The sequence below is a fragment of the Muntiacus reevesi genome, chromosome 12 (assembly GCF_963930625.1).
Source record: "Muntiacus reevesi chromosome 12, mMunRee1.1, whole genome shotgun sequence".
NCBI classification, from domain to species: Eukaryota; Metazoa; Chordata; class Mammalia; order Artiodactyla; family Cervidae; genus Muntiacus; species Muntiacus reevesi.
The window spans coordinates 50,661,919-50,689,300 of NC_089260.1; the positions used below are offsets into that span (position 1 = coordinate 50,661,919).

The 27,382-nt window shown below is 37.0% G+C and overlaps 1 protein-coding gene across 6 annotated transcripts in view; it reads right to left on the minus strand.

The window, feature by feature from the left end:
* Window positions 1–24,329, minus strand: part of YTHDF3 (YTH N6-methyladenosine RNA binding protein F3) — a 33,278-nt gene extending 8,949 nt beyond the window's left edge. For 3 of the 6 annotated variants that reach the window (XM_065903571.1, XM_065903567.1, XM_065903566.1), the window contains exons 1-6: window positions 24,189–24,293; window positions 23,666–23,690; window positions 20,016–20,161; window positions 17,647–17,732; window positions 16,028–16,072; window positions 7,241–8,839 (exon numbers count right to left, since the gene is read on the minus strand). In XM_065903571.1, the coding sequence (XP_065759643.1) occupies window positions 7,241–8,839; window positions 16,028–16,072; window positions 17,647–17,732; window positions 20,016–20,073 (1,788 nt within the window). In that variant the 5' untranslated portion in view covers window positions 20,074–20,161; window positions 23,666–23,690; window positions 24,189–24,293. Of the gene's footprint in view, window positions 1–7,240; window positions 8,840–16,027; window positions 16,073–17,646; window positions 17,733–20,015; window positions 20,162–23,665; window positions 23,691–24,188 lie in introns of all 6 variants that reach the window. The other 3 variants (XM_065903568.1, XM_065903569.1, XM_065903570.1) reach the window with 3 other exon arrangements.
* Window positions 24,330–27,382: the final 3,053 nt, after the last annotated feature.

Sequence of the window (27,382 nt, forward strand, 5' to 3'; positions counted from 1 at the left end):
ATAGGAACTTTATTACAATTATGTCTTGCTTGTTTTAATTTAAGCTGCAGGGCTTCATCTCTTTCTAAGGAAAGAGTATCATATTCTAGAAGTGCACCCCAATGATATAGGTACTCAAAAAACACTAATTATTCTTATATAGAATTTAAAAAGCTATTAAACTAAAAATCTCACCTCAGTCTGTTTACTGATCAATAAGGACTTACAAGAATGAAAGAATATAGAAATTAAATGATGCAGTCATTATAACAAGGTAAAATTTCAGTAAAACATTACCTAAATAGCTAAGATGGCTATATAGTCTAGAATTTATACTGGGCAAATATACTCCAGACACTAGCAGTTTTTTGTTTTCTTTATTTTGCAATCACACTGGCTTTATCATTAGAAGTAACACATACAATTGCAAGTTAAAGAAAGCAAAGCTCCCCCACCCTTCTCAAGTCCTTTCTATTTTAACTTCCTCTGACAAGCTACCACTGAAGCTTTAAGTGGCATACTAATATATACATTTCTTGATTTGCCAGTTCAGACACTATTGATTCCCACTGTATGGTGGTGGTGGTGGTTTAGTTGCTAAGTCGTGTCCTACTCTTGTGACCCCATGGACTGTAGCCTGCCAGGCTCCTCTGTCCATGGGATTCTCTAGGCAAGAATATTGGAGTGGGTTGCCATATTTTTCTCCAGGGGATCTTCCCAACCCAGGAATTGAACCCAGGTCTCCTGCACTGCAGGCAGATTCTTTACAGACTGGGCTATGAAGGAAACCCTCCCATTGTATATGATGAGCAAGCTATCACAGTGAATGCTATATTCTCTTCTTCTCCACAACAGACCTCACCCTATTTTAGTTCCAGTGACCATCCTTGACTTTGCCTACTACAGGCCAAGCATTAGGTGCTAAGGATTCAGCAAAGAATCCTAGAATCATACAGCAACTCCAACCAAGAGTGCTCAGGGCATCCCAACCAAGGGCTCATGTCTTTGTTAGGCTTCAAAGATCACGATGCCATTTAACAGACAGAGCAGGCAGATGCTTACAGCCCTGAGATTCACTCTGTGCAATGAGGACTGTCTGACTCGAAACGTACAGAGGGATATTTGTTCTAATGTAACCAGCTAGCAGCTGTCATCCTTCTTGAATTCCTTTTTCATTCTACTGAAATACCTCTTCAAGTTTTTCAAGGATATGTAGCTAAGCTCTTATACACCTGAAAATTTTATTTTGCATTCGTCCCTCACTGATATAATTTAACACTCATCTTCAAGAGCCTGATTCTATGCCCCATTCCCCTACACAACAAAATCAGACTTTGTATATGTGTCCAGAGTTGTAGATGAGAGAATTCTGATAGCAGTCTGACTCTCCTTCCTTTGTAGCTTACAGGTAGTAGACATATAATCTGTCTTTTGCTCAGAAAGCTTGTCTCTTTACATTTTTTTCTTTTAAAATTTTAAATAATCCTGCTAGCTTCTCAGTGAGCCCATTCATTCTGAAAACATGCATCTCTTGGCTCTGAAAAGTTCTCTTTAATCGTTCTGCCCTCTGACTGTTTTTTCCTTTAGAGGCAGTGGATCTCCTTTCCACCATGTCTTCCACTCCTTGTATTTTTCATCACTATTGCTCCACATTTGCAAATTTCTTTAATTTAAAATTTCAGAACTAAAACATTAACACTTTTTAACCCACTTGCTTAAAAAGATTAAAAAAAATTCTTTTTGATAGTGTTTTTCATTTCCAAGAACATTTTCTGGTTTTCTTCTTTTTACACATGAATCTTAACAAATCAACTTTTGTTGTATAAATTACTTTGTGCTCTCTGAATTACCTATTTGTTTTAGAGGATCCGTCTTGCCTGTTTTTTTTTTTTTTTCCTTTAGCTTGATTTTAATCAAATATATCAAAATTGTGCATTCAAATCTAAGAATGAAGAACTATACAAATACTACAGTGACACTGGCATACATTTTCCCTTTAGCTTTAAGCTTCACAACTACCCTTTCACTATAAAAGAGAAAATCTGGCTTTCCAAGTTTTATATAACTAGAACTTTCCAAGTTTTATATAACCCAACAGGATATGTGTGATAAGCTCCTCCATAGGGTGCTGTGCTGGCAAAGAAAGGTGGGGAATTCCTCAACTGCCAAAATAACCAGAAGGGGAAGAAAAAAATTAGTAAAAAAAAAAAAAAAATCTAGCAATGACAAGATGATATTATAGCTCTTTACACTTCTTCTCTGTTACCGCAAGTCGGCTCAACAACTTAAAGAAAAACATAAACAGTAAGAAAAGAAAGGAAATTACAGTAACCACAAAACTAAATGTAAAATTTTAAATTACAAAAGTCCTATTAGAAAGTACAGGAAAACCTGCCCGTGAGACCCGTGATCACAAGACCCCAGCTTCGGGCTAAAGATAAACTAAGGAGGGTTGGCTGTAAAGGGTGAGCTCTGGTTTCTCTCTAAAGCCAGTCACTTTCTTTCTTATAATAAATCTTTCTCTGCCTGAAAAAAAAAAAGAAAGAAAGTACAGGAAAAAAGTTTCTCAAACTTGGAGAAGGCGAAGATTTGAAGTTATGTTAGCATAAATGTTTTTAAATAGTTCTTATTATTCAAAATTGCTTGGGTTGTTCCAATCTTAATCTAGACCCTATACTACCAAAAAAAGAAAAAAGAGCTAAAAAACCCCGAAACACTTAAAAAGACATTGTGGACCAACTGAAAGAATATCATGGTTACTAAGAGAATAACCTTATTCTTAGAAAATATACACAATATATTTCTGAGGTAAAGAGCCATGATGTATGAAATGTACTTTCAAAAAACCCGTATTATGCAAGCATTTTTCCTGCTGATGACATTTAGGTTGTTTCCTGCTATTTACTACTATCAACTACACTCCTCAGAACATTCTTGTATGTATTCTGGGGTATGTGGGAAGTTTTTCTTAGGTACATACCCTGGAGGAGAACTGCTGAATTGTAAGGTACTGAAATGTTCAGGTTTGTTAAGAAAATGCAAAACCACCCGCCCCAAACTACCTGCTATATCAATTTAATGCTCCCATCTGCAAACACGTAAGACATTTTGTTGGTATACACTCCAATACTTGCTATTATCAAATTTCTTAATTTTGCCAAAAGAGTAGATATAAAATATTTTCTCACTATAGTCTTGAATTAACTCTTAATTCATTTTCTGAATTTTTATACTTACTAGTCATACTTGTTTCCTCTCTCATAAAAGGACTATCCTTATCTTTTGCCCATTTCTGTATGGGACTATTTTTTTCTTAAACTAATTCACAGAAGTTCTTTATATATAACTGTCTTTGGTCAGTTATGTTAAATTCCTACCAGTTCCTAGCATGTCTTTTTACTTCCTTTAAAGTATTACTTACTTTAAGTCCTTACTTAACTTTCTTTTGATGAACAGATTTTAATCCAGGCAAATTTTTCTCTTACAAGTAGTTCCATTTCGTGTGTCATTTAAGAAACCCTACGCTACCCAAGGTCACCTAGGGAACTGTGACTTCCACAGGGTATCAGAAGGTTTGAGGAATTTCAGCTGAATACAAGACGGAAGGTGTCATAGTAAAAGTGAATACTAGGATAATGGCTTGCTGCTCCTTTTATTTAAAAAAGAAAAAAGACATAACTAGTAAAGGAAATCCTAGCAAACACCACTGATTTGTCCTTTTTGATGGAGCCAAAACGGACTGTAACAGACAAGGAACACATCCTTTAACACTAGGATGCCCAGAGTATTTGAAAGCAATCTTTGCTGGAAAGCTAGAGTGCAAACACAAGCATATCTAAGAGGAAATACACAAATGAGTAACAGTACCAGGAAGAAAATGGCAAGGACACATGACATCCCAAACGCCAAACAGTTAATCAGCGGGGGAAATTATTTCCTGACTTGGTGGTTTCAAAGTCTAAGCAAAGTCAAATTTTACCTACTAGCATGTCTTACTCCTCACTGATGAATCACTTAACTGGCAACATCAACATATTGGGTTGGCCAAAAAGTTTTTTCAGGTTTTTCCATCACATCTTCTGGAAAAACCCAAACAAATGTTTTGGCCAACCCAATACATCATGGCTCTCTCATTTCCATATCTGCAATGGAAAGACAATATGCAACTAACACAAGCACTAACGCACCACACAAAACAAACCTATTTCAGGGCAAATACCTGATCCAGATGATCTCTGTATGGTTTATAATAAGAGGAAAAATTTAAAAAGCCAGAGTCTTAAAGTATTTTTTTCACACACACACAAAGACACTAACAAAACTACGAGTTCAGACAGACACAGGGGAAAGATAAAAGATGAAGAGGGCAGAAAAAGATAATCAGGGGGGAATACTATAAGCTGGTTGTGGTAGTTACACAAGTCTACAAATGTGTTAATAATTCATAGAACTGTACACCCCAAAAAAGTGACTTTCAGGGTAAGATTTTTTAAATTTTGTTCAGGATATATACAACACAAACATTTATAGAAGCTTTACATTCTCCAAATCTGAAAGCAACCAGATGTCCTTCAAAGAATGATTGGTTAATGAACTGTGGTAAATCCATATAATGGAATGGTAGTAATTAAAAGGAACAAAGAACTGACTGGCAAAACATAAATTCCAAAGATAGTGCTGAGTAAAAGACTCCAGTATTAAAGTTCACATACTGTAATTTCATTTATGTGAAATTATGGAAAATGCCTTATGAAGACAGAGAAAAAGATCAGAGAATTACTTACTAGAAGGGGGAAGGGAGCACTTGACTAGAAAGAGGCAGCAAAAGGTATTTTTTAACTTTACTGTACTTTAATTTTTAAAAAGAGAAAGGTAAACAAGTTATGGAAAAGGAAGAAGTTTCTAAAAATGATAATTACAGGAAGCAGAAATAAGCTTTTAACAGTCATCTTTGTGCTCAATAAAATCAAGATGGGCTCTGAAATAAGTGATTCAGGTAAGAAAACAACAGGTATAAAAGGAGACATGGATGTGATAATGTAAGCAAACTACTGCTGTCTGTGAGGTACAGAAAGCCTTACAAATTACAGAGTCAACAAACAGTCAAATCCATGACATGGAAGTTAAATTCTGAGAAATTCTCCAAATGCAAAGAACAATAATAAAGATAGGAAACAATGGCACCGAAGGACCCAATATTCAGTATTATTTTTTGCCATTACTAGGGAGAATAAAAAAAACTTGGCCTATAAATGAAGGAATAAGTAAAATTATGAGAGACCCACATTGCACACATTCCACATACATGTTCACACTGCAAGAATAAATTTTGTGCACACATTGAGAAACAGCTATTTCCAAAGAAAGAAAATTTAGGCTGGTCTCAGACTTCTCCATAATATAAAACTATAAATAATATACTATAAATAGAAAACTATAAAACAAAGCCTGAATGAAAAGACTGTGACCCAAGATTTCTATATCCAGCTAAAACTGTTGTTCACATATCATGGCCAAAGAAAGGCATTTTTTGGATCTAGAAGCACTTAATAATTACCAAATTACTCTCCCCCCCCCAAAAAAAAATTGATGATGATAATAAGATTCAAAATTAAAATGTCAAAGGTGGGTTTAGACATGTTATAAAAAGACTGGCAGTAAGCCATGAAACAATTTAAATGTGAAAATTTTAGGTTTAAAAATATACAGTTTAAATCTTTGTTGTATATATGATTATAAAACAAATAATTTCTGAGACAATTACATAACAAAAAAATAAAACTAGGATAAATTTTCAGATTGGGTAGAGAAGAAATGTGAGAATATGTACAAGGGTGACCTAACCTTAGTGGTGGGAGAAAGAAAAGTGCAGTCACTTCTGATTCACTCGCTGTAAAGGAGCTTACAGTGAGGCCACTGACTCAACTGCTGAGCTCAAAAAAGCTACTCTGGATCTTCTTTTTCCCTCACTTCCCACATTTAACCTGAAGAAAACTCAAAGATAGCCAGCATTTCATTGCTAAGGCTGAGTAGTGCTTTTTGGTCACTGGTATTGTGCTGAATTGTACTCAAAATTCACCACAGTGATCACTAGCACCAGAATCACCCGAGATGCTTGCACACTAGGCCTCTAATCAATCATATCAGATTCTCCTAGAGTGGGATTCAAGCAGCTGCGTATCAGGAAGCACCTTAACTGATATTTGTGTGGCCTAAGTTTTGGAAACTAAAGTCTTAGGATCATTATTTCCAACATTATTGAGCAGTGAGGACGGTTATTTGAAACAGTTTCCTCTTCCATCCAGACTAAGAAGCCACAAGATACTTAGGTTCACACAGAAACAAACCACTGATGTTTTACATACAGAACAAGTTGAAGTTCCTGCTTTAACTTCATTTCTACATAGAAGCTTTCCACTGCAACCAACTTAATTTACTGAAGAAGCTTCTAATGAGCTCTGCTTTACTTGAAATTTAAATGTATTATGAATGGAAAAATCTGCCAGTTGTCTACTCCATCCATTCTCTTCTTCTCCTAAAAACAGAACTCTGCAATTTACTTTTGTAGTTTGGAACAGAAAACATTCCTCAGCCCGTCCTGCTCTGTGATCAAACCGTGGCCAACCTGAGGCAAGTGTAAACAGTGTTTAACTTCAGGGTCAGTCTCCCTTAAAGTCTCAGAGGGCAAATAACAGAATCAGAAACCGAATTCTGCAGTGTACATCCAAGTCCACTTCATCTCAGTTCTAAGCTGTCTCGCTGAAGTCGGATCCTCACTATTCAATACGTTCTGTCACAAATGCTATTAAGTGCACAAATTATAAATATGCCTCAGGAATCTTAAGGGAAAGTATCTATTTATCATAAAGACAAAATCAGTAACACTCAAACATTTACTTAAAAGCTGTTTGTCTCAACTCCAAATACATATTCCCATAAAATTAAAGTTAAAAGATCAGTGACTAGAATCCTCAGCCAGTTCTTAATAACGAATGCAGAACTCAGAGCTTTGATGAACAGGACTCAAAGACCTTTATCATCTGAAGAGTATGAAGAATAGGCAGGAGGCAAATTCAGAGTAAGGGTTGCCCTCGGGAAGGCATCCCAGGCCTTCAAGGATGTTTGTAGAGTTCTATTCCATAAGCTAAGTGGTCAGTTTCCTTAAACTCTGAATGTAACACCACAAGGCATTAAAGACTATCCATCCATACACACCACCCCAAAGAAAAGACCCTACACACAAAAATTACTGTACTCTTACCCTACGCATGGCTTCCTCCTCTTCTTGACGCTTTTCATAATGTGCAAAGTCATCAAAGATTGAGGTGGTATGCTTGAAAGTAGCAATTATTTTAAGCACTTGCTTAGCTTTTTCTAGGGGTACCTCTTGAGTGTCCCTTGAATTGGTAACTGGTTTGTTGTCATTATTTTCTAAGCGAATATGCCGTAATTGGTTATTGGGGACATCTTTGACAAAGATCCATTTAACTTCAAATTTGCCCTTCCACTTATCCTGAGACCAGACACCAGCATACGCATTATAGTCCACAACAGACTTCATCTCAGCCACTCCACAGAAGTGTCCACTGCCATTCACACTGAAGAGCAAATAGAGTGGGCCCTTCCCATTCAGGGAACGGTAAGCCGCATCCAAACGCTTATTCCCATGCTCAGTACTACACCAGATAGAGTACTTAATGGAACGGTGTATGTCGTCCTCAGAATAGCTCTTAATTATAAACACACGTCCGTTCTTCAGGTTCCAGTCAAAGTCTTTGGGATTGTAGTTGTTTATGGCCTTTAGCTTTTCCAGCACAGGATGCACTTCCACACTCGACGGGGAAGCGCTGACAGGAACGACACCTAGACCAAAGTTTTCACTGCCCGCTCCATTGCTCTGGTTGAAGCCGGCCCCCCTGTTCCGGGGCGCCACCCAGCGGTTCTGCAGCTGCGGCTGCGGGGGCTGCACTTGGTGAGGCTGGGCCTGTGGCTGAGGTCCTTGCGGCTGCTGCGCCTGTGGCGGCTGAGGCTGCGGTTGAGGCAGTTGGCTCTGCACCAGGGGTGGTGGCTGAATTAATGGCTGAGGCTGCTGGATTATAGTCTGAGGAGGCAGAACTGGTTGGGTCGGTGGAGCCTTTACCACTGACCCCTTTTCATCCCAAGTTCCAATATTCATGTTGTGTTTTATAGGGGGTGGCGGCACAGCGGAACCCCCGATGCCCACATTGCCCTTGGGTTTAAGTTTCGGTTGAGGTTTGGCGGGCTTTCTGGCAATGGCTGCCCAGGAGGTGGGTTTCGGAGCCGCACTGCTAACCGGGGGCACGCTATTGGCTGCGATGCTGGTCATACCACTGCTGCTCAATGCTGTTCCTACAGTTTTCGTCACTGCAGCGGTCAGGTCACCACCAATTTTCAGTCCGGTCATGCCTTGCTCGATACTGCTAATGCCAGGCACCTTGCTCAAAGTATCACTGCCAAATCCAGCCTGTCCATCAGTAATAGCTCTCCCAAGAGAACTAGGTGGATAACCGTAACTGCTGCTATAAGCAGAACTTTGTGTTGATTGTCCCTGAGATCCACTTGTCCCCCATGTAGAGAAATCAGCATTACCAGGAAAAAAGTTAAATCCATGTTGACCAAGAAATGGAGGGGTATTTCCTAATGCCCCAGGCTGACTAAACACACCGTCCGGTATATAATGATGCTCTCCATTACTCATCTGTCCATAGGTTGTCAAATATGGCATAGGCTGGTCTCCAGCTGTGGACCATGCTGCTTCCCCAAGCGAATATGGAAATCCAATGGATGGAGCATAGTAACTAGGCATGTATGGATCTGACATTGGTGGATAGCTGTTATTCTGGAAAACAAGAGATCACAGTCAGGAGTGACGTGAGATGTGGGGGGAGGGGAACATCCCTAAAACCAAATTGTTTTAAATAAATGGGAAACAGATGTACCTGTTTCAGATTTTAAAAAAATTAAAAGTTTAAATCTGATTTTATCAAAAGAAAAGTTTACTGATGACTACTTTAATATATTTATAATAAAATTACAGGGTTTTGGGGGGGGGGGGATGGGAGGTTAAGATGGGGATTATTTTTGTATAAGACCCAGATCCTCTGGGCACTATTTAAAAACACTCTAATTTCTACAAAAACTTGATTTATAAACTTTGCAGAAACACTTGATTCTTAGCTTTATTTTAAGCAACTGATGTATCAAAAAATTTATGAGTAAGGATTAAATGAACACAGAAATGATGCCAAATGATAGAGGAATTACAGTGTATCTATGATGAATTCAGTTCAGCAATTTTGTATTTTTATAAAAAACAGAGAAATAAAAAAGACTTAATATTATACAAATCCATATTTAGTTTTGCCTTGCTCATTCTGAAAAACAAAATGAAACTCTAATAGTTTCTTAATGGTTGGTAACATTTTTCTTATTATAACACTTAAATAACGCTTAAAATAACGCTTTTTTTATTCTCTATGTTTTAAATTTTACATAATACGGTGGTGGTCAAGTGGCTAAGACTCCGCACTCCCAACGCAGGGGGCACAGGTTCAACCCCTGATCGGGGAACTAAGACCCCACATGCCATGCAATGCAGCCCCCAAAAATAATAAATAATTTTAAAAAATAAATTTTACACAGTAAATTTACCAACTTCCTGATCAGAATTTTAACTTAGAAATAGTTAAGTTCCTACCATTTTTTCCAGTTACTGTAACTAAATTGGTCTTTATTTTGAATGAAATGAACTAATCATTCATTTAGTGACGTCAAAATTCAAAGCTTGACGTCAAAATTAAAGAAAAAACTCAAATTTCTTAACTAGCCAATGTAAAAAATAAAAGTCTATGGATTTCTTTTGAAGATAGGTTTCTTGTGCCCCAAATCTGTCTAATACAGTCAGCCCTCCAGTCCACAGGTTTTGCATCCACGGATTTAACCAACCATGGCACAAAAACACTCAGGAAAAAAAAGTTTTTCAATAAGTTTCAAAAAGCAAAACCTGAATTTGGCACATGGGCAGCATGTTTAGATGGCATTTACATTTTATTTGGTATTATCAGTAATGTGGAGGTGATGTGAAGTATAGAGGAGGTTGTGCATAGGTTATATGGTACAGATGCCATTAGGGACTTTAGTATCTGTGAATTTTGTTATCAGTGGGGTCCTGAAACAAATTCCCCCAAGGGACAATCTGTAATAGATTTTCACTCTATATTTTGGGTGTGACTTTTAAACCCTTGAACAGAGCTTTAAATTTTGTAAAATTCATCAAGATGAAAAAATTAAGCTAATATCCAGTCGAGACAATTTGCATTCCTTCCCAAGAGTCAATACCATTTTGAAAATTATTCACTTTACACTCTAAGTTTCCTGGAGCAAAGTGGAGAAGATGATGGAACAAAGTGCATTTTTTTGGGGGGTGGGGGCGGGAAGGGCTGTTACTCTCTTGGGATTATTCCTGTCGCTGCTTTCCCACTCAAGAAAGAATATCAACACGAATGTGTGACAATCACATCATAGATACTACCTGGACTTCATTTTATTTTTTAAAAGGCCTATTACTAAAAGTGAAAATGCTTTACTATTAAGGTATCTGTGATATATACCTCACAACTGTTAAAACTTTACACTATCTATAAGAAAGCTAATTTAATATTGTCTTTTGAAATAATTCTGATACAATTAAATGAAAATAACAAGAAAATCAAATAAAGGTTGCATTTAAAAGACATAGATTTACTAAGTATTTCCAGTTAAACATGAACTTAAAAACAAAAACAAAAAGAACAAAAAAAAAAACAAAAAAAAAAACCCTGTGATTTAGCAATATTTAAAGAAAAAAAAAGGCTTTAAATATATTTGATATTAAGTAAATTCCACTGTATTCGAAACTGGAAATATGTGTGTCAACTATCTACTAATTTAGTTTTTAGATAATTATTAACCATATCTGAAAATATATTCAAAAAATTCTCATAATATTAGCATGAAGAAAATGAAGCCTGAAGAATGCTGAAAAATCACCAACAGTGGTTTGATAAAAAAATAAAATTCTTGAAAGATAATGAACAAACTTCATTAGCCACGGATACACTCACATCTGTGTTTATAATTCAATCAGTAAATTACTTGTTGAAAGTATTCACAGTACTTCATACTGAAGTCACTTGAGAAAGCCTAAGTTTAGCCAATATAAATAATCAAGATTTTAATTTTTAAATTTTTTGAAGCTATTAAAATAATTCCCTTTATTACTTTATTATTTATTCTAACCAAACATTTACTAAAAGTCTACATTGTAAAAAATACTGACATAAGATATTCATTCTAAAGGAAAACCTACAGTTAAGAAGACACACTGAACAGGGAAGTGGAATATATTCCACACAAGGGAATAAGAGAGATAAAAGAATATGCAGGTAATCACTTTCAAAGTTTTAATTTAGAATGTTAGCCTGAAAGCTGGACTCAGTACATCCTTACCTGGATATGGGAGTGGAAAAACAAAGTGAAAAGCTTTGTAGCTCATTCTTCATGATAAGTGTTTGCAAAATCATACTCATAAATTATATTGAATATGCTTTCTTTACCCTCACAAATGCTAAATTCTGCACAACAGTTACATATCAAGTTTCTAATTTGTCTATACATGTCACATGATTCAGGTATTAGCAAACTGAAGAGCCAGAGAGCAAATATTTTAAGCTTCACAAGCCAAATACAGCCTCTGGTTGCAGTCACATATTCATTTTTATAACCCTTTAAAAAGCTGCCAGCTCAAGGGTTTCCTCAAAGGAAACAGGTTTTGGTCCCTGGATCAGTTTGTCAAACCTGGTTTTAATAGATTATAAATTTATACTTATTCCTATTAAAAAAACAAAAAACCTGTACCATTAGATTCAGTGTGTAACAAATTTTTGCCATTTCTTTCACTTCTGGGGCTGGACCAGGTCCAAACACTTTTGGTGTGGAGATTTTTATTAAATATAATTATTTTTGAATCATGAGTTTTACTTCACCCCTAAATTAGTGATTGTGTCAAAATACTAAGTTTAAATTACTTTAAAATGTGCTCCATTAACCACAAGTGTTTTGTTAGACAGCTCAGGCTAGTCAGCAGAGATGCACAGCTGTCCATACCTAAGTCCAGAGCTATCCACAGTGAGCACAATACATAAATGGCCTACTCTCTCCAGTTGACCAAACAATGCTAATTCCTAATTCTTTCGGTAGTTATAGCTGAAAGAGAAGCTTTTTCCTTAGCTCTGTGAAAGAAAAACCTAAGCAGTCTCATTATCAGGCTAGTGTTTCAGTTTGGGTTCTAGAGAAAACAAAGTTCTGGGAAATTATTCAAAGTTTAAAAGTAAGATACGGTAAACACATTCTGTATTAGCAGAGCTTTGGTTATAACTGGAAATATTTTTAAATGTTTTGCCAAATATAAGGTAAATTCTTAATTGCTAAGTGGAGTATCAATTAGGACAAAGTACCTTGGGTAAAGAAGGGGAACAAAATTTCCACCTACTGATGATGGAAAACAATAACTCAAAACCTTTTACTTCAAATCTGGTACAATGAGGTATAATCAATTTAGCAGTTTATGTCCAAATAATCACTTTAAAATAGTTTATTCGTAGTGAAGTTTCATTTTGTTGTTTAAAGATATATGACCTCTAAACAAAGTGATGTGAAATGTTTGGTATTTCTTACTCAAGAACTAATTGGAAATAGGAAGATAACAATATGCACATACAAAAATTGATATAATATTCAATGGAAATAATGAAACATACTTGTAAAGTAACAGATCCACAAACCCTTTACCTAGAGCATAAACTCAGAAATACAATCTGGAGAGAGACCATTTAATTATATAAGGTAGACGTGATGCCAGGAGATATCTAATCTAAATTCTAATCCCAACCCAGTACTCATCAGTTGTGTAAAACCAAAATCAAGTTATTTAAACACTTGAGTTTTCTCAAATATTGAAAGAAATAAAAATAAGGTACCTAGGACACACTAACCAGTCAATCAACAATAGTTGTATTTATTAATACAATTTAACTTGCCTTTTGAAAATGTAAGTTTAAAATGTAAATTAATCAGCAAATGCATATATAATTTCACTCAAATTGACTAGACTGGATCTTAAGAGTATAAAGTCATGGTATGACACAGTAATTGTAATTAATGACATAGTAGGTTCAATTCTCTACTCTACCAGTTTCTATGTCAGTGATCATCAGATCATTTAATCTCTAACTTTGTTCCTTCATTGGTAAATGGGATAACACCTGCTGCTCTAATCAATTACAAAATTTAAAAAATCTACTTGTTAATTGCCAAGTGCTAAAGTATAGGAGTTAATCTTATTTTAATTTGAAAACAAATACAGAAAAGATTAAAAATTCTTCCTTAGAATTTCAATCATTTAAAATTATCATTTCTTAGCCTTGTGATATAGGGCAATTGTTTTCTATCATCTCAAACAAAGTTTGAACAACAGTAAGAAAAAATTCATGATTACTGTTCTGACCTGAAGGCACTTCAGTACAACTCAATTATAACTTGAGTCTTTCAGTTATACTAACTTAACACCAATTTTTACTTCATAAATATCCAAACTTCCAAGAGAGAATACTGTACAATGTCTTAGAAGGTCAATACAAAAAAGGTTAAAGTATTATTCACCACTAACAGGATGTCTGCAGAGAAACTGTTTTCCATTAAGAACTTGAGATACTTCAAACTCGAGAACTAACTTACTGGATTAACAACAAAAAGTTGAGTTTAATATACTTTTAATGTGTATGTGAATTTTATTATTTTAAAAATATTATCATACTTCTTAAAAAGTGTAATACATGCAAATGTAATCACATAGATGTCATAAGAAGATGTAGCATTATACATTATACTCAATTAATCTGAATATTTCACCAACAATACTTCTTCATTCCTTAATTCTAGCAGTTAACCTAATCTACTTATTCAATAAATACTTAATGAATCCTGCTACATGCCAGATACAGTGCCAGTCACTGGAGACGGACAGAAAAAGATGGTCTTTGGCCTAGAGCATTTCACACCTTTAGGAGGGAAGACAATCTAGGAGGAAGACAATCTAGGAAGGACAGTTACAGAAATGAGAACAAAGCAAAACAAAACACTTGAGTATAAACAAGAGGGAGCAAGTAACTGAGAAAATCAGCAGACTTCACTAAGCGATAGATGTACGAGACTGTGCGTGTGTAAATCATACATATAGATAAAAAGTTTGAGATCATGAAAGAAAATATTCAGAAAATATTTAGGTTTTCAGAAAATAAGTCCTATTCCCTAGATAATGTAGATGGATAAGTTGGCCAAAGATGAAGCAGGGACAGAATGGAGCCACTATGAATATATCCACTGTGGTGAAACTTTGCTAAGTCTTTAAACAGGACTATGGCAACAGACTGACTTTAAGAAGACCACTGGGTGGCAATATGGAATCCCCAGTCAGGAAATCATTGCAACAGGCAGAGATAATGAAAACCTTACCTAAGGGCAGTAACAACAGGGACAGAAAAAGACATTTTATGTTCTTAGTTCTCTATACCTCTTCTCTGATCAACACAGCTAGAAATTTATTTCCCCATATATATATATACACAAGCAGACAAATTCAAACTTTGGTGTTTTTCAATTTATTCTTCAAATTTATATGCATAAATCACATGGCATCTTTTAACAGTAATTAAACCTGAATTTTCAATCAACTTCCTCATTAGACTATTTAGAGGAACTATAGAGAACTAATTTTAAATCTTGAAGGACATTTACTTTTTAAATTACCACGAAAATTATTTTCTAAGATATTGAGCACTAGGAAAACAGAAGAAATACACTGCCACAGAAGTAAAAGACCAACAATCTGTTTTTAAAGCATCCCTGAGTTTGAACTGATTTCGCTCTAAGTATATAAAACAAACATTAAAAACCTTTCTAGACTAAAGAATATAATTTTTATTATTTATAATAGCAAATTCAGATGAAGGGATTTCATTTTAAAGACATAATGTGTTTTTCGTTGAAAATTTAATTAAACAATTATTTCAGCTAGGTTAGTGCAAGAAGCTATAAATACTTGCATGACTTTAAATCTCCAAATAATTACTTCAAATATTTCACCAACAGAAGTTTTCATTAATCTGCTTTAAAAGGTCAATTTGTAAAGTATTTTCTATTTCAGCTAAGTAATCACAGCAAATTTAAATTTTGTAAGGCTTATCTTTAAGATTTCAGATAATTTTCAATTTTGCTCTCCAATAAAGCCAGTTTTCAATATTCTATAGTGTTCACGCTCATGCTCAGTTGCTAAGTCGTATCAGACTCTACGACCCCAGGGACTGTAGCCCCCCAGGCTCCTCTGACTATGGGATTTCCCAGGCAAGAATACTGGGGTGATTTGTCATTTCCTTTTCCAGGGGACATTCACAACCCAGGGATCAAACCCATGTCTCCTACATTGGTGGGTGGATTCCTTTACCTGCTGAGCCACCAGGGAAGTGTTAGTACCACTTACCCTGATTAGATCATTATTTTTAGTTATTACAGAAAGGTAACTGGTAAAAACCTATTCATTAGTACTGGCAAGAAGGAGGTGGTAAAATATAGTCTCACTGGTATCAAACTTTTAAGACATATCTCTTTAAATAGCACATTACATTGATTCATCGTTGATTTAAGTGATTTAATTAATAGAAATCATAAGACCTTTCATTTAAACATCACATTAAAACAAACCTTTTATAGATGTTTTGCCCCAACATAAGGAAACTTTTATGATACAATTTAAAAACTGGATTCACTAATGTAAATGCCCTTAACAGTCTTAAAAAAAAAATGACTTTCCAATGCTTTATGCGAAATTGTATGCAGAATTCCAACATATAAAACACATAAAATGCAAAGCACAGCTCTGGTTGCTACACAGGTGGTATCCAGGTTACCCTCCCCAGGTCTCCCCTAGGCAGACCTGAAGCATCTCTGTGGAATGCCAAAAAACCAATCTTCTAAGTCCCTGTGACAAATAAATTATGAAATATCTGTTACCAAATAAAACAAGAAGATTCTTACAGGCAGTAATTCTCAAACATTTATAATCCATTAAAATTTCTCGAAAATAGTCTGAACAAATATTTCAGAAAATACTCATTCTGTACCCTTCCTTAGACATTCTATTTTACATTATAACACACAAAGTACAAAATCAAGTAGCAAAAAACAGTTTAATTATTTAAACCAAATAAACTTCCCAAACCTAGTTTTAACAATGGAGACCCTGTTAGCAGAGTATCTACTATAACTCTTTATTAGAATTTCTCAAAAACTTGGGAACACTGCCCTAAGGGATGCTAACGAGACTCGTGTCTGGGCCCAAGCAAAGCCCAGGCTGTGTGTTCTGTTTAAGACCTTCACCACACCCCCAGCAAATCACCTTTCCCTACTTTCCAGTGATACATTCTTTCACACCTATAGGTGGAAAGTAGATTTGTTACTGAGACCACAAAGTTAGATTACATAAGCATGAAATAATTTTTTTCATTTTTTTTAGAAGTAGTCAAACTTCTAAAAAAAACATAAATTTTATCACTCATTTTTATTTTTTCTCATTTATTTATTCCCTCTCAACATACTGGAGGGATGTAGATCAACTGACAGAAGGCGGTGTTAGAGAGAAATAAACATAGATTAGGTTGTACATAACCATAGTTCTCCAAAGTCCTAAAAATAATCATGTATTCCACAAATTGGGAACTACTTTTTGTTGAAATTTTCTCTGCAACTGCAAAGTTCTATAACAATATTTGGTTCCTTGTTCTTTTATTAAGTTTAAAAACAATCTAGGGTAATATTTCAAGGTACATTTTTTCATGCATCTTTTTATAAGGAAAATTAACAAAAGTAGTTTTGTTACAAAATGTTGTCTCTAAAGAAACTGTTTAATAATGAAAGCTTATTTGTTAAATTTCCAGTAGTGATATTTTTATTAACAGAGATGCAGAAATGGAATACAGAGACTAAAGAATATCATTCAGTTTGGTCAATATTTAAGTCTAAATTATTCCTGTATATAAATTCACAAGATTATGTGTGAAAAATTCAAACAAAGAACCTCAAAAGCCACTAGTTACTTGATCTGATGAAATTCTCTATGCTTACAATATATAAGGCAAGTGTGTTTATCATATCTTTAATTCTATTCCTTATTATCAGGTTAAATAAAAATTTTAAATATACTAACCAAAAATTTCAGGTACAAACTGTCCTCTCCCCAAGATTTCTAATTAAACCTTGTCATTTGCTTTGGCTATGAAGACATGGCAGCAGCATTGAAAGATTAAATTCAACAGTCAATCTAACCACAACATATATAAAAGCTCATCTTTAAATCTTTAGATTTCATAATTGAGTTTTAGTCATCTACAATTTCCAAAGAATTCTCCTGTGTCATAAACCTGCAACTGTTACTCACTATTATGTAGGCACACTATATTAATACATGATATAGTTAGTCTCATTCAATTAAAACATCTATTTTTAAAAATCAATAAATATTGTTTCATCTCCTAAACATGGGACTGTCAGACTTACCTGATTTGTCTGGCTACTTAAGTATGGCTCAAAATCATCATCATTTACAGCATCTTTTTGATGAATCGAACCGTTTTGTACTGAAACTAAAAAATACGCTTGTATTAGATATATTATAATTATCTATATGAAACTCACAGAATAACCTAATATATTCAGTATTTTCCAAGTCAGCTTGGAAAAAATTATCCTGAGTTCTTTGTTCTTTTCATTTAAAAACCCCCTTAAGGATGAACTTAATTTTGGGTATAAATATTTATATGGCACCAAAAACTTACAAACCTTGTATATATAAGCCCAAGATCCCATAAACACAAACTATATATATATATATTATATATATATATACACACACATTTCCCACTACTAAAAACATAACATAAACATCTCAATTTCAACACTGTAGTAAGCAAACAGTTAAATTTAAATGTTGGAAGGGTTTGCTAATGCTATATTTGAATCTAAAATAACCACTTCAGGCAGTGTTGTTGAGAAGATAGATTTCTGAATGTTTTCTACCTTTGCTAAATCACTGTAACTATTCAGTCCAATAAAGATAAATAAATAACCTTGTTTGGTAACCAAAGTTAAAATAAGTTTCTTAAGAATCTCCAGTTAAAAATTCACTTCAAGTAGTATCACAATAAAATATCATAAAAAACCTAAATAAAAAGGGCCTTAACACTAAACAATAAACAATGAAGACTTTTACAAGCAAGTACAAATAAAACTAAGACACTGAAGATAACCATAATATTCTTGCAACATATGAAAACACCAGTTAGAGGCTGATTTATAACGCCATGTTTGTTCAGAGATCACTTCCATCAATGCTCTGTATGAAGCTGCTGTTCTGGAAACCGTCTCAGGACTCTTAAGCACAGACTCAAGGTGGTAAAAAGAACCTGGGTGTGAGTTCCAAATCCAACCTCGAGAGGCTGGGAGATCTCAAGTTAATAACTTAGCCTCTCTAACTCTACTTCCCTGTTCAAGGAGGTTATTAATAGTACCTACTTCATCTCATCTGAGTATTCAATGACAGTATTTAATAATCTTACATGAAATATTACAAGATCCAAATAGGACTAAAAATTACTTTAGGACCACATTAACAAGTTTACGACTGACTGACTAATCTCTTAGGAACAAAATAAAGCCCTTCAATACCTGAAGATTTATTGCTGAAAATACAATGTATTTTTAAATATAACCATTAAATATAAAATATTATAAATTAAGGTTAGGAGCAATGGATTTAAGTTGTGTGTTCTTATATAATAGCATCTCTATTTTCCCTAATTATTCCAACAAGTTTAGGGACCTAAAGGAAATATACAAGTTGACAGAAACATGGGAGCAAAGCTAGAAAAAAATCCCTTGTTTTTTGCCATCCTGGGTACCAATGATCACTCAAAAACCACTATTCTCTTAAGCCTTCAAAGTAGACCTCTCATGAATTCTCCACTGCCCCTCAAAGCCTCTAAGAGAAACCTGAAGGTCACCATGATCCTGGCTCCACTGAGGTGGTTTAACTGTATTTGATAAGGACTGTATCAATGCCAGAGCTGAGCTGAATGTGCTCCCCAGGATTTAAATATGTAACAACTACTAGAAACAAAATTAAAGTGGAGGGTACTTTAAGTTATTTCTGGTAGACTAATCATTTCAGCCCAAGAGATTCTAATGTATCTGCTCTTTACCACTCCTTTATCAAAAATCTAGTTATGCCTGATCCATTAATCTGAAAAACATGTCTTCACCACACTCCTGGACTGGTACTTATGTGTCACTGGTATGTAGTCAACAGTATCTGAAATAGCTACCTAGTATGAAATCACTTATACTCATTATAGAGTCTCAGAAAGTTATTCTACACTGCTATAAGTTTTTTTTAAAGTACCTGCTTAAAATTAACCTAAATATATATTATACTACTATTCTTACTCATTTCCTGTTTTTTCTCTTCTTCTACAAGGCTGAGACTAAGAAAATATTCTCATACACTAAATACAGCACTAAATAAATACAATCCAGTCTTTTATAAATGATGCATTAAAATGTCTAAGAAGTCCTAAAAGATTATCAATGGACTATGTCAATTTAAGGAAAAAAATGTTTTGTTTCAAGTATTTCACTCATACTGATAAGCAATTTGCATCAAATTAGAATCTGAGTAAGAAGCTAGTCCTTGAGTCTCAGAAGCATACCTTTCTTAAGGAAATTCAATTGTCTTAAAGACTTTAGGTTTTGAACATCACTTAATGACAGTCTAATGTCTTGGAGACCGAAAGCCATTAAAAAGTAATGAAATCCCAGCCAATTCTATAGTCTGTACAAGTTCTTCAGGGAAAAAAGAACAGATGACTTACATGATTCTTCGCCTGTTTCCTCTGCTCTATGAAGCAGAGTCAAATCAAGATAGAACATGGGCCTTAGAAGTCAGGTGATTCTTTGCTCTGGTCCTGACTACATCAAGTTAGGAAAGTCAACAGATCTGTGCATCATGTTTCCCCACCTATAAAAACAGGGACAATACCATATACCCTCTATCTCCTTATAGGGATGTTTTGAAGATTAATAAAATGAAGCCTATAACAACAGTAAGTGCTTTGCAATCATTTCCAGAGGGGGTAGGGAAGGGAGAGGATACAAAAGATACTGCCAAAATACAAGGCATTTTCCATCGCTTTTCTGAAACACTAAAAAATAGTCAAATTTAGCCTAATTTTTTTTTTTAGTCTAATTTTTTTAAATTGTGGTACCAAACAATGACCATTTCCCTCTGCTCGGAGGGGTAGGAAAGGAAAGGATGGAAAAGATAAATTCCTTTCCAAATATTTGCCTATTTTTAAACTTAAGGGAAAGGAGGAAGCAGGCAGCAAGGCCTGAGGCCACAAGGAGCCTGGGATCTGACACTTTTTATTTGTGGTGCCTGCAGGGAAAGGAAACACTTTAATACACTTTTTCAAAGTATATACACTTCTATTTCAGCAAGCAAAAATTCAGCTTGTTAATCAATAAAATGATATTAAGTCAGCCTTAAATTATGGGCCAACAGGTACACAATTATCCTTAAATTTCTACTATCCTGCAGTACTACCCTGGCCAAGAATAACAGTTCTAATACTTAACACAGTGACAATCTATCAATTAAAAAGAATTCCAACTTATAAACAAGTAAACTTAACAGTGTTATTTATGCTACAAAAGCATTTTTGCCTTACAAAGAGAGTGATACAGAATTCTTTGCAAATTTTCGATCCTTCAGTGCATTTAAGGACATACAGAAAAATACTCAGTAGAAAATCAAGACAATAAAGCCAGGTATTAGGCTGATGCTGTCAACTGAAGATTATTAAGAAAGGAAATTCACAGTCCCTGAAATCATACTAAGTCAACTAAAAAGGAATATGCTTTTCAAAACTTTGATAATTCCTCAGAGACATGCATTTTTCGTGTGTTAAGTCTTGAATTTAACTTTCATACTCATCCTTAGAATACTGGGCCTTAGTTCAAGGAAAGTCTTTCTGCTTCATAAAAATAAACAAAATAAATATAAAACGATTTTACTAGCTTGAAAACCAAGTCAACTAACGCAGAGCAGCTTTTTTCAAACACACAGTTACTCAGAGTTATCAGTTTGCTAGAGGTGCCGCCTTCTTGTAATTCTCCCCACAGAGGCATAAAAATACAAGTAATGTATATGTGTATCTGTGTACTTGAGAGTATCCACTAATTTACAGCATCTTATGTGTTAGTCGCTCAGTTGTGTCCAACTCTTTTGCGACTTTATGGACTGTAGGCCACCAGGCTCCTCTGTCCACGGAATTCTCCAAGCAAGAATACTGTAGTGGGTAGCCATTCCCTTCTCTGGGGGATCTTCCTGACCAGGGAACGAACCCGTGTCTCCTGCATTGCAAGCAGATTCTTTACTGTCTGAATCACCAAGGAAGCCCCAGAAGCATCTTAAGTCATTACGAATACTTTTAGGCCAGTAGATTTTTTTTCCCTCTGCCATGTCCCAGGCAACAGCCTCCCTGCACCTTAACAACAGATTAGGTGAGGCAGCAAATACAATGGCTACTAAAGTGGTGGGCTGTTTTAACTACAACAACCCTCAAAACATACAACAGGATTCAAGGTCAGAATTACTACTTTTATTTAACAGGGAGAGGGGAAATTCTGACCAAGAGGTGTAATGTGCTCAAGATCACTTGGCAAGTCAGTGGCCATAGGCAGTATTAGAACACAGGTCTTCTAGGGATCCTCGACTACTGGATCCATGGGTAAAACCGAGAACTGAATAGTAAGAAAGAAAATTTCTTTGAATAAACATTTATACAAATAAATACTTTGTATGTATGTCTAAACATATCTAACAGAGGGGATACTGATGGATGAAAATAATTTTAATAACCTAAAATATTTGTAGTCAATACACAGTTTTGTTTATAGGAAATCTGTATCTCTAGTATCAATGATGCCATAAGGCCGCACCTAAGTTAAATGACTATGTCACAAATCATACTTATAGTAATACAGTAATGGTTTACAATGCTGGAGATACTCTTATTTTGTTTTGTCAGACAAGTACTTCATAGAACTTGCACACTTACCTTAAAGCAGGTAACACAAAACACTTAGCATTTCAAATAGCCTTGCCAAGTGCCACCTCCCCACAGATCCAGGATAAAGTAATTTACGCTAGGCAATAATGACCACAGATTTCACATATGTCCAAGTCTATATACTTTCTAATGGGCAGACCAGCACAAAAGAAATTAATGGATCACTCTCTCTAAATTTTGAAACCAATTTTTTAAAACTCACATAAATCAATATCAAATTGTGAGCTTTATGCTTACAACACAGAAAATAATTCTAAATTAAAATTAGTCTAAAAATTAAAATGGCTGTTTATATATAATCAAAATGAAGCAATGAATTTATTACCAGTGCCATTATCTAGCATGCAAAAATTGTCAAGAAATTGTACAACTCAAAGAAAATTAACCAAACGGTGTATACGGAACCCAATCCTTTCAAATTTATTGAAATAGCTAACAAAAACCCTAAAAATAAAAAGGGCACTAATAAAAATATTGAATTTACATCTAAAGGGCTCTGCAGATCTTACTTAATAGGCAATACTTTGCAACAGAAATAAAAAACAGGAAGCCTAATTCTGTTTAGTCTAATTTCAAGCCCTATTATAAAATGTAACAAATACATAGTTCACTGCAATGCTATTTAATTGGCACTGTCCCAAGAAAGCAGTTATTGTTCTACACTTACAAATGTCACATGATTAACGTCATGTTTCAGTCAGCTGACTGTATTGTTCCATATTAATAAATAAAAAATACACTCATTTTAAAAAATGCTTGACTTTCAATGTTACTTTTTTCCCTTCTAACTAAAGAGTAAACCACATAATCCTGGCAGGAACCTCACAAATTATTTCCTTCTCAGTCATTTCTAAAATACCATATTGAGTCAAACCTTTCAGGGCTAACAGCAACATGACATGCCTGCTCAGTTCTGATCTCTAACAGGCTATTGCCTCAGTGTAACTGACTTCAACAGAACCAGTGATTAACAATACAATTTTCACCAATGTAACAGAAAAATTACGTGGGTTGCATGTTTCGATGTAAACCAGACATGTCGAGGAAAATGTCCACCTATCTATATGCATTTGTTGAATCTGCAGAACTTACATAAAACAAACTGTAAAATTAAATAAATGTCACAACAATTCATAACCAATACCTCCTTAAGTGAAGTACAACTAATGAAACTGTTACTTGTATCCTTTTGATTCCTATAAAAGTGGCTTCAAAGCAAGGAACTACCAAACTTTCAAGACAGCATTTTGGCTGCCTTAGCTGTGATGAACTCTCTTTCTAATCCTGCATTTCCAAAAAAAAAAAAAAAAGATCAAAAACAAAAAGGTTTTCACGTAGTTTAAAAGTATCATCAAACTAACAATGAGAAGATAAAAAACATCCGAACTCACCTTTATTTCCTTGCCCTTTAGGTCTCTGTGTAGCAAGATGAAAGGTGTAGTAATAAGACGGAAAAAAAAGGGGGGGGGGAAGAGAGGAAAAGTGTGTTAAGCCAAGACGTTACCGGAGACAAGTTATTTTAAACAATCCGCGTAGGAGTGAAACCCACCACATCCTCCATCGCCACCGATCTCCCCACAATCCCGGTCCTGAAACCTCCCACCCGCCACTCGGAAGCCGTCTCCCCGGGCTCGCTCGCTCTCAGCCCCGCGTCTGCCGCCCTCGGGACGCGTCCGAAGGCCCGGGAGCGCAGTCCTGCCCGCACCCTCCGCGGCCCCGCGGCCGCCCGCTCGGGCCGCAGGCTCCGGGGCCAGGGAGCACGCCCCGGCCCGGGCTGCGAGACCGCAGCAACTTGCGCCCCGGGCACCGTTACGGGCCGGGCAGCGGCGGCGACAGGGAGGAGCCGAAGCCCCAAGCGAGGGTGGAGCTCCGCGGCTCGGGCCTTAGCCAAGCCTGCGGCCTCTGCTCCCTCACCTGATCCACGCTAGTGGCTGACATTCTTCACCGCAACCCGAGAGCTGCTGCTGCTGCTGCTGCTACCGCCGCCGCCGCCGCCTGGGCCTCTCCCCGTGCACTCACAGCAGTTGGTTGCCGCCCTCGGCCGAGAGGCTCTTCCTGCCGCCGCCGCTCGCTGAGAAGCCAGAAAGACGGCCTCGCGCTCGGGAGTTGGTGGAAGGGGCTCGTCTCTTCCGCTTGCACGCTCCTCTTCCCCTCTCGCTCTTCGCTTCTCGGGTCCACAATGGCGGACAGACTCCCTGGTCTCACTTCCGCTCCGAGCCTCCCTGACCTTCCGCTCTCCACTCTGACGTCCGCGCTCACCTCGCTCTTCCTCCCCCACCCTCCCGCCGCCGACCTTGGCTCCGCCCCCGCCTCGCCACGTCATCGGAGACGGGCCCGCGGGTCGGCCCCTTGGCGCAGGCGCCGCGGTGGGAGCGCGCCAGGGAGGCTGCGAGCGCCAACTTCCAGCGGCGCGTCTGTGCTTTCCTTCTGTCCGGCTCTGACGCCGCTGGGCGCGCGTCGGGGGGCGGCATCCGGCGCATTCTGAGCAGGAAGTTAGCCAGGGAGGCTGGCGGAGTTGCCTGGGATTCTAGAGCGGGGCCGGCGCTAAGTGAGGGTTGGCAGGTAGGAACGCCGCAGCCGAGCCGGGCCCAAGCCGCCCCCAAAGCCGAGGCCTGCGGGGGGCAGTCAGCCGCCTCCGGGACCGAGTTGCTGGCCCGGCCGGGAGCCAGCACATGCAGCGCAAGTGGCTGTGTTAGAACTCTGGGCGCCGACACTTAATAGCACATAGCGGGTGCCCGGGCGAGTGTTCGTTCTCGCCAAGCCCCAGGAGCATGGCAGGAATAGCTCATGTTCTGCCGTTCCCTCTGAGTTCATACTGTGCCCTCCTCTGCCGATGATTTTGATGAATGAATAAAGTTACTTTGGGAAAGGTAAGCATGGTTGCGGAACGCTTTTTCAATCCTAAAAGGACAGAGGTTTCAAGGTTCAAGAGAAACCGAGAAAGTTACTCTTCTGCAAAACCAAAAGAACTGATTTGCAACATTTTGAATGTTTGGTTAAAATTACGTCTTTGCATTAAAGGCAAAGACTCCTTGCCTAACGCGTGTGAATGTGGACTCTTATGTAAATGAATAACTTAAATGGCCAAATCCTTACATCGAAACCGTCGCATAAGTGATAGGTTATAAGGGGTAAAATTGTTAAATTATAAGATTAACTTTGTGTTTAACAATGCAACAGTATTTTAGAAGCACTGAATGATAGAGGTGAGTCCTATCTTGAGAGTCCAGTGTTTCATATAAACCGCCAAGAGGCATTTTTCAGGTCAGCTCAGCTTCCCCGCTGGGAAGATATGTTTTTGACACATTCTGATTGACCATGTGCTCAGTTTAAAGATCAGAAAGAGGATGGTAGTGAGAGACAAATTGTAATGAACCTTGTATGCATAGTAATTGCCCAGATTCACTTCCGTGGGTAGCAGCATTTAAGCTTTGAATTTCCCCCAGTATTTAAGACAATTTCTAAGACTTTTTGTTACCTTTAAGTACCATAGTATAAAGGAACCAAGCACGGAAACTTAAATTCGAGGGTTGATTAATGCATTTTTGGAGGGAAGATATCCTTAAATATGCTTAAGGTGAAAGCAATCTCTGAGAACACTGAACCCCCTCCCCGCCCCCCCCCCAACAATTAAAACCTGCTTTGAAACAAAGTCAACAACTTTGTTTCATTCTCATGTGTGCGCCTGCTCAGTCACTCAGTCGTGTCCAACTGTCTAGGAAGCCACGGACAGTAGCCCACTAGGCTCCTCTGTCCGTGGAATTTTCCAGGCAAAGAAATTTACAGTGGCAAGAAAAAGCAGAAAACAAGTAGCCCTAAGGTTCCCCTAAAGCGGTGTATTCGAGTGTTTTCCTAGGCTAATAGCATCTCTGGGGAACTTAAATGAAAATTCTTGGTACCCACCATATATACTAAGTCAGAAACTCTATAGGGTGGGGAACTTCTTTATTTTGAAATAACCGTAGATTAACAGAAGTGTTGCAAAAAATTTCTTTGTATCCTTCACCCAGCTTCCTCTAATAGACACGTATTACTTAACCAGTTACTACATTTATCTAAACCAGGAAATTGACATTGTTATAGTACTGTTAGCTACAGACCACCTGGATTTCCGTTTTTTCCCACTAATATTCTTTTTCTTCGTTGTCTCCCCCCAGTTTGTGAGTTTCTTGGTCTAGTCTCATGGCCTTGACACTGTTTTGAAGAGTATAGAGCAGATGTTTTTAGAATGAACCTCAAATTGAGTTGTTCTGATGTTGTCTCACAATTAGGTGGGGGTTGGTGGCTCAGCGGTAAAGAATCTACCTGCTAATGTAGGAGATGTGGGTTTGATCCCTGGGCCGGAAGATGCCCTGGAGAAGGAAATGGCAACCCACTCCAGTATTTTTGCCTGGAAAAACCCACGGACAGAGGACCCTGGCCAGCTACAGTCCGTGGGGTCACAAAAGAGTTGGACACGACTTCGTGACCTAACAACAAGGTTGGGGTTATTATGGATTTAGGGAAATGATACCACAAGTGCAGTGCCTTCCTCATCTCATTACATCGCAGCTTCTGACATCAGTATGACTTGACACTGATCATGTTAATCCTGGTTATTTGGGCTAAAGCTGTGTCTGCCAGGTTTTCCATGGCAAAATTAGTATTTTCCACTTTCCACACTCTAGTCTTGTGAGGTGAGTCGTTAAATGCAGCCCACACTCAAGGAGAAGGGAATTAAAGCTCCCCTCCTGGAGTATATGGAATTCCTGTGCAGGGAAGATCTGGCCTTTCTCCCGTATTTCTATCACCAGCGACTCATGGATATTTATCCAGTGCTTTCATAATTAATTTAGTTGCTCAAATTGTTCCAGTCTTCGACCCCTGGGAGATCAGTTTGATTTTTGTGTGCTTTTGCCTTACCTCTGCCCTCTTTTTTTTTTTTTCTCCCCAAGCACTTCACTTTGGAGTACAAGTATTTCATTCATTGTAGTATTTACTACAGGGAAATTTACTGTGACAAGGAAAGGGCAAAAGAAAACATCAAGGAGCCCTAAGTCTTCCTAAAGTACATCAAAGTAAGATCCTGGGATAAACGCATCAGTGGACCTGGGAGTTTGGTAGAAATG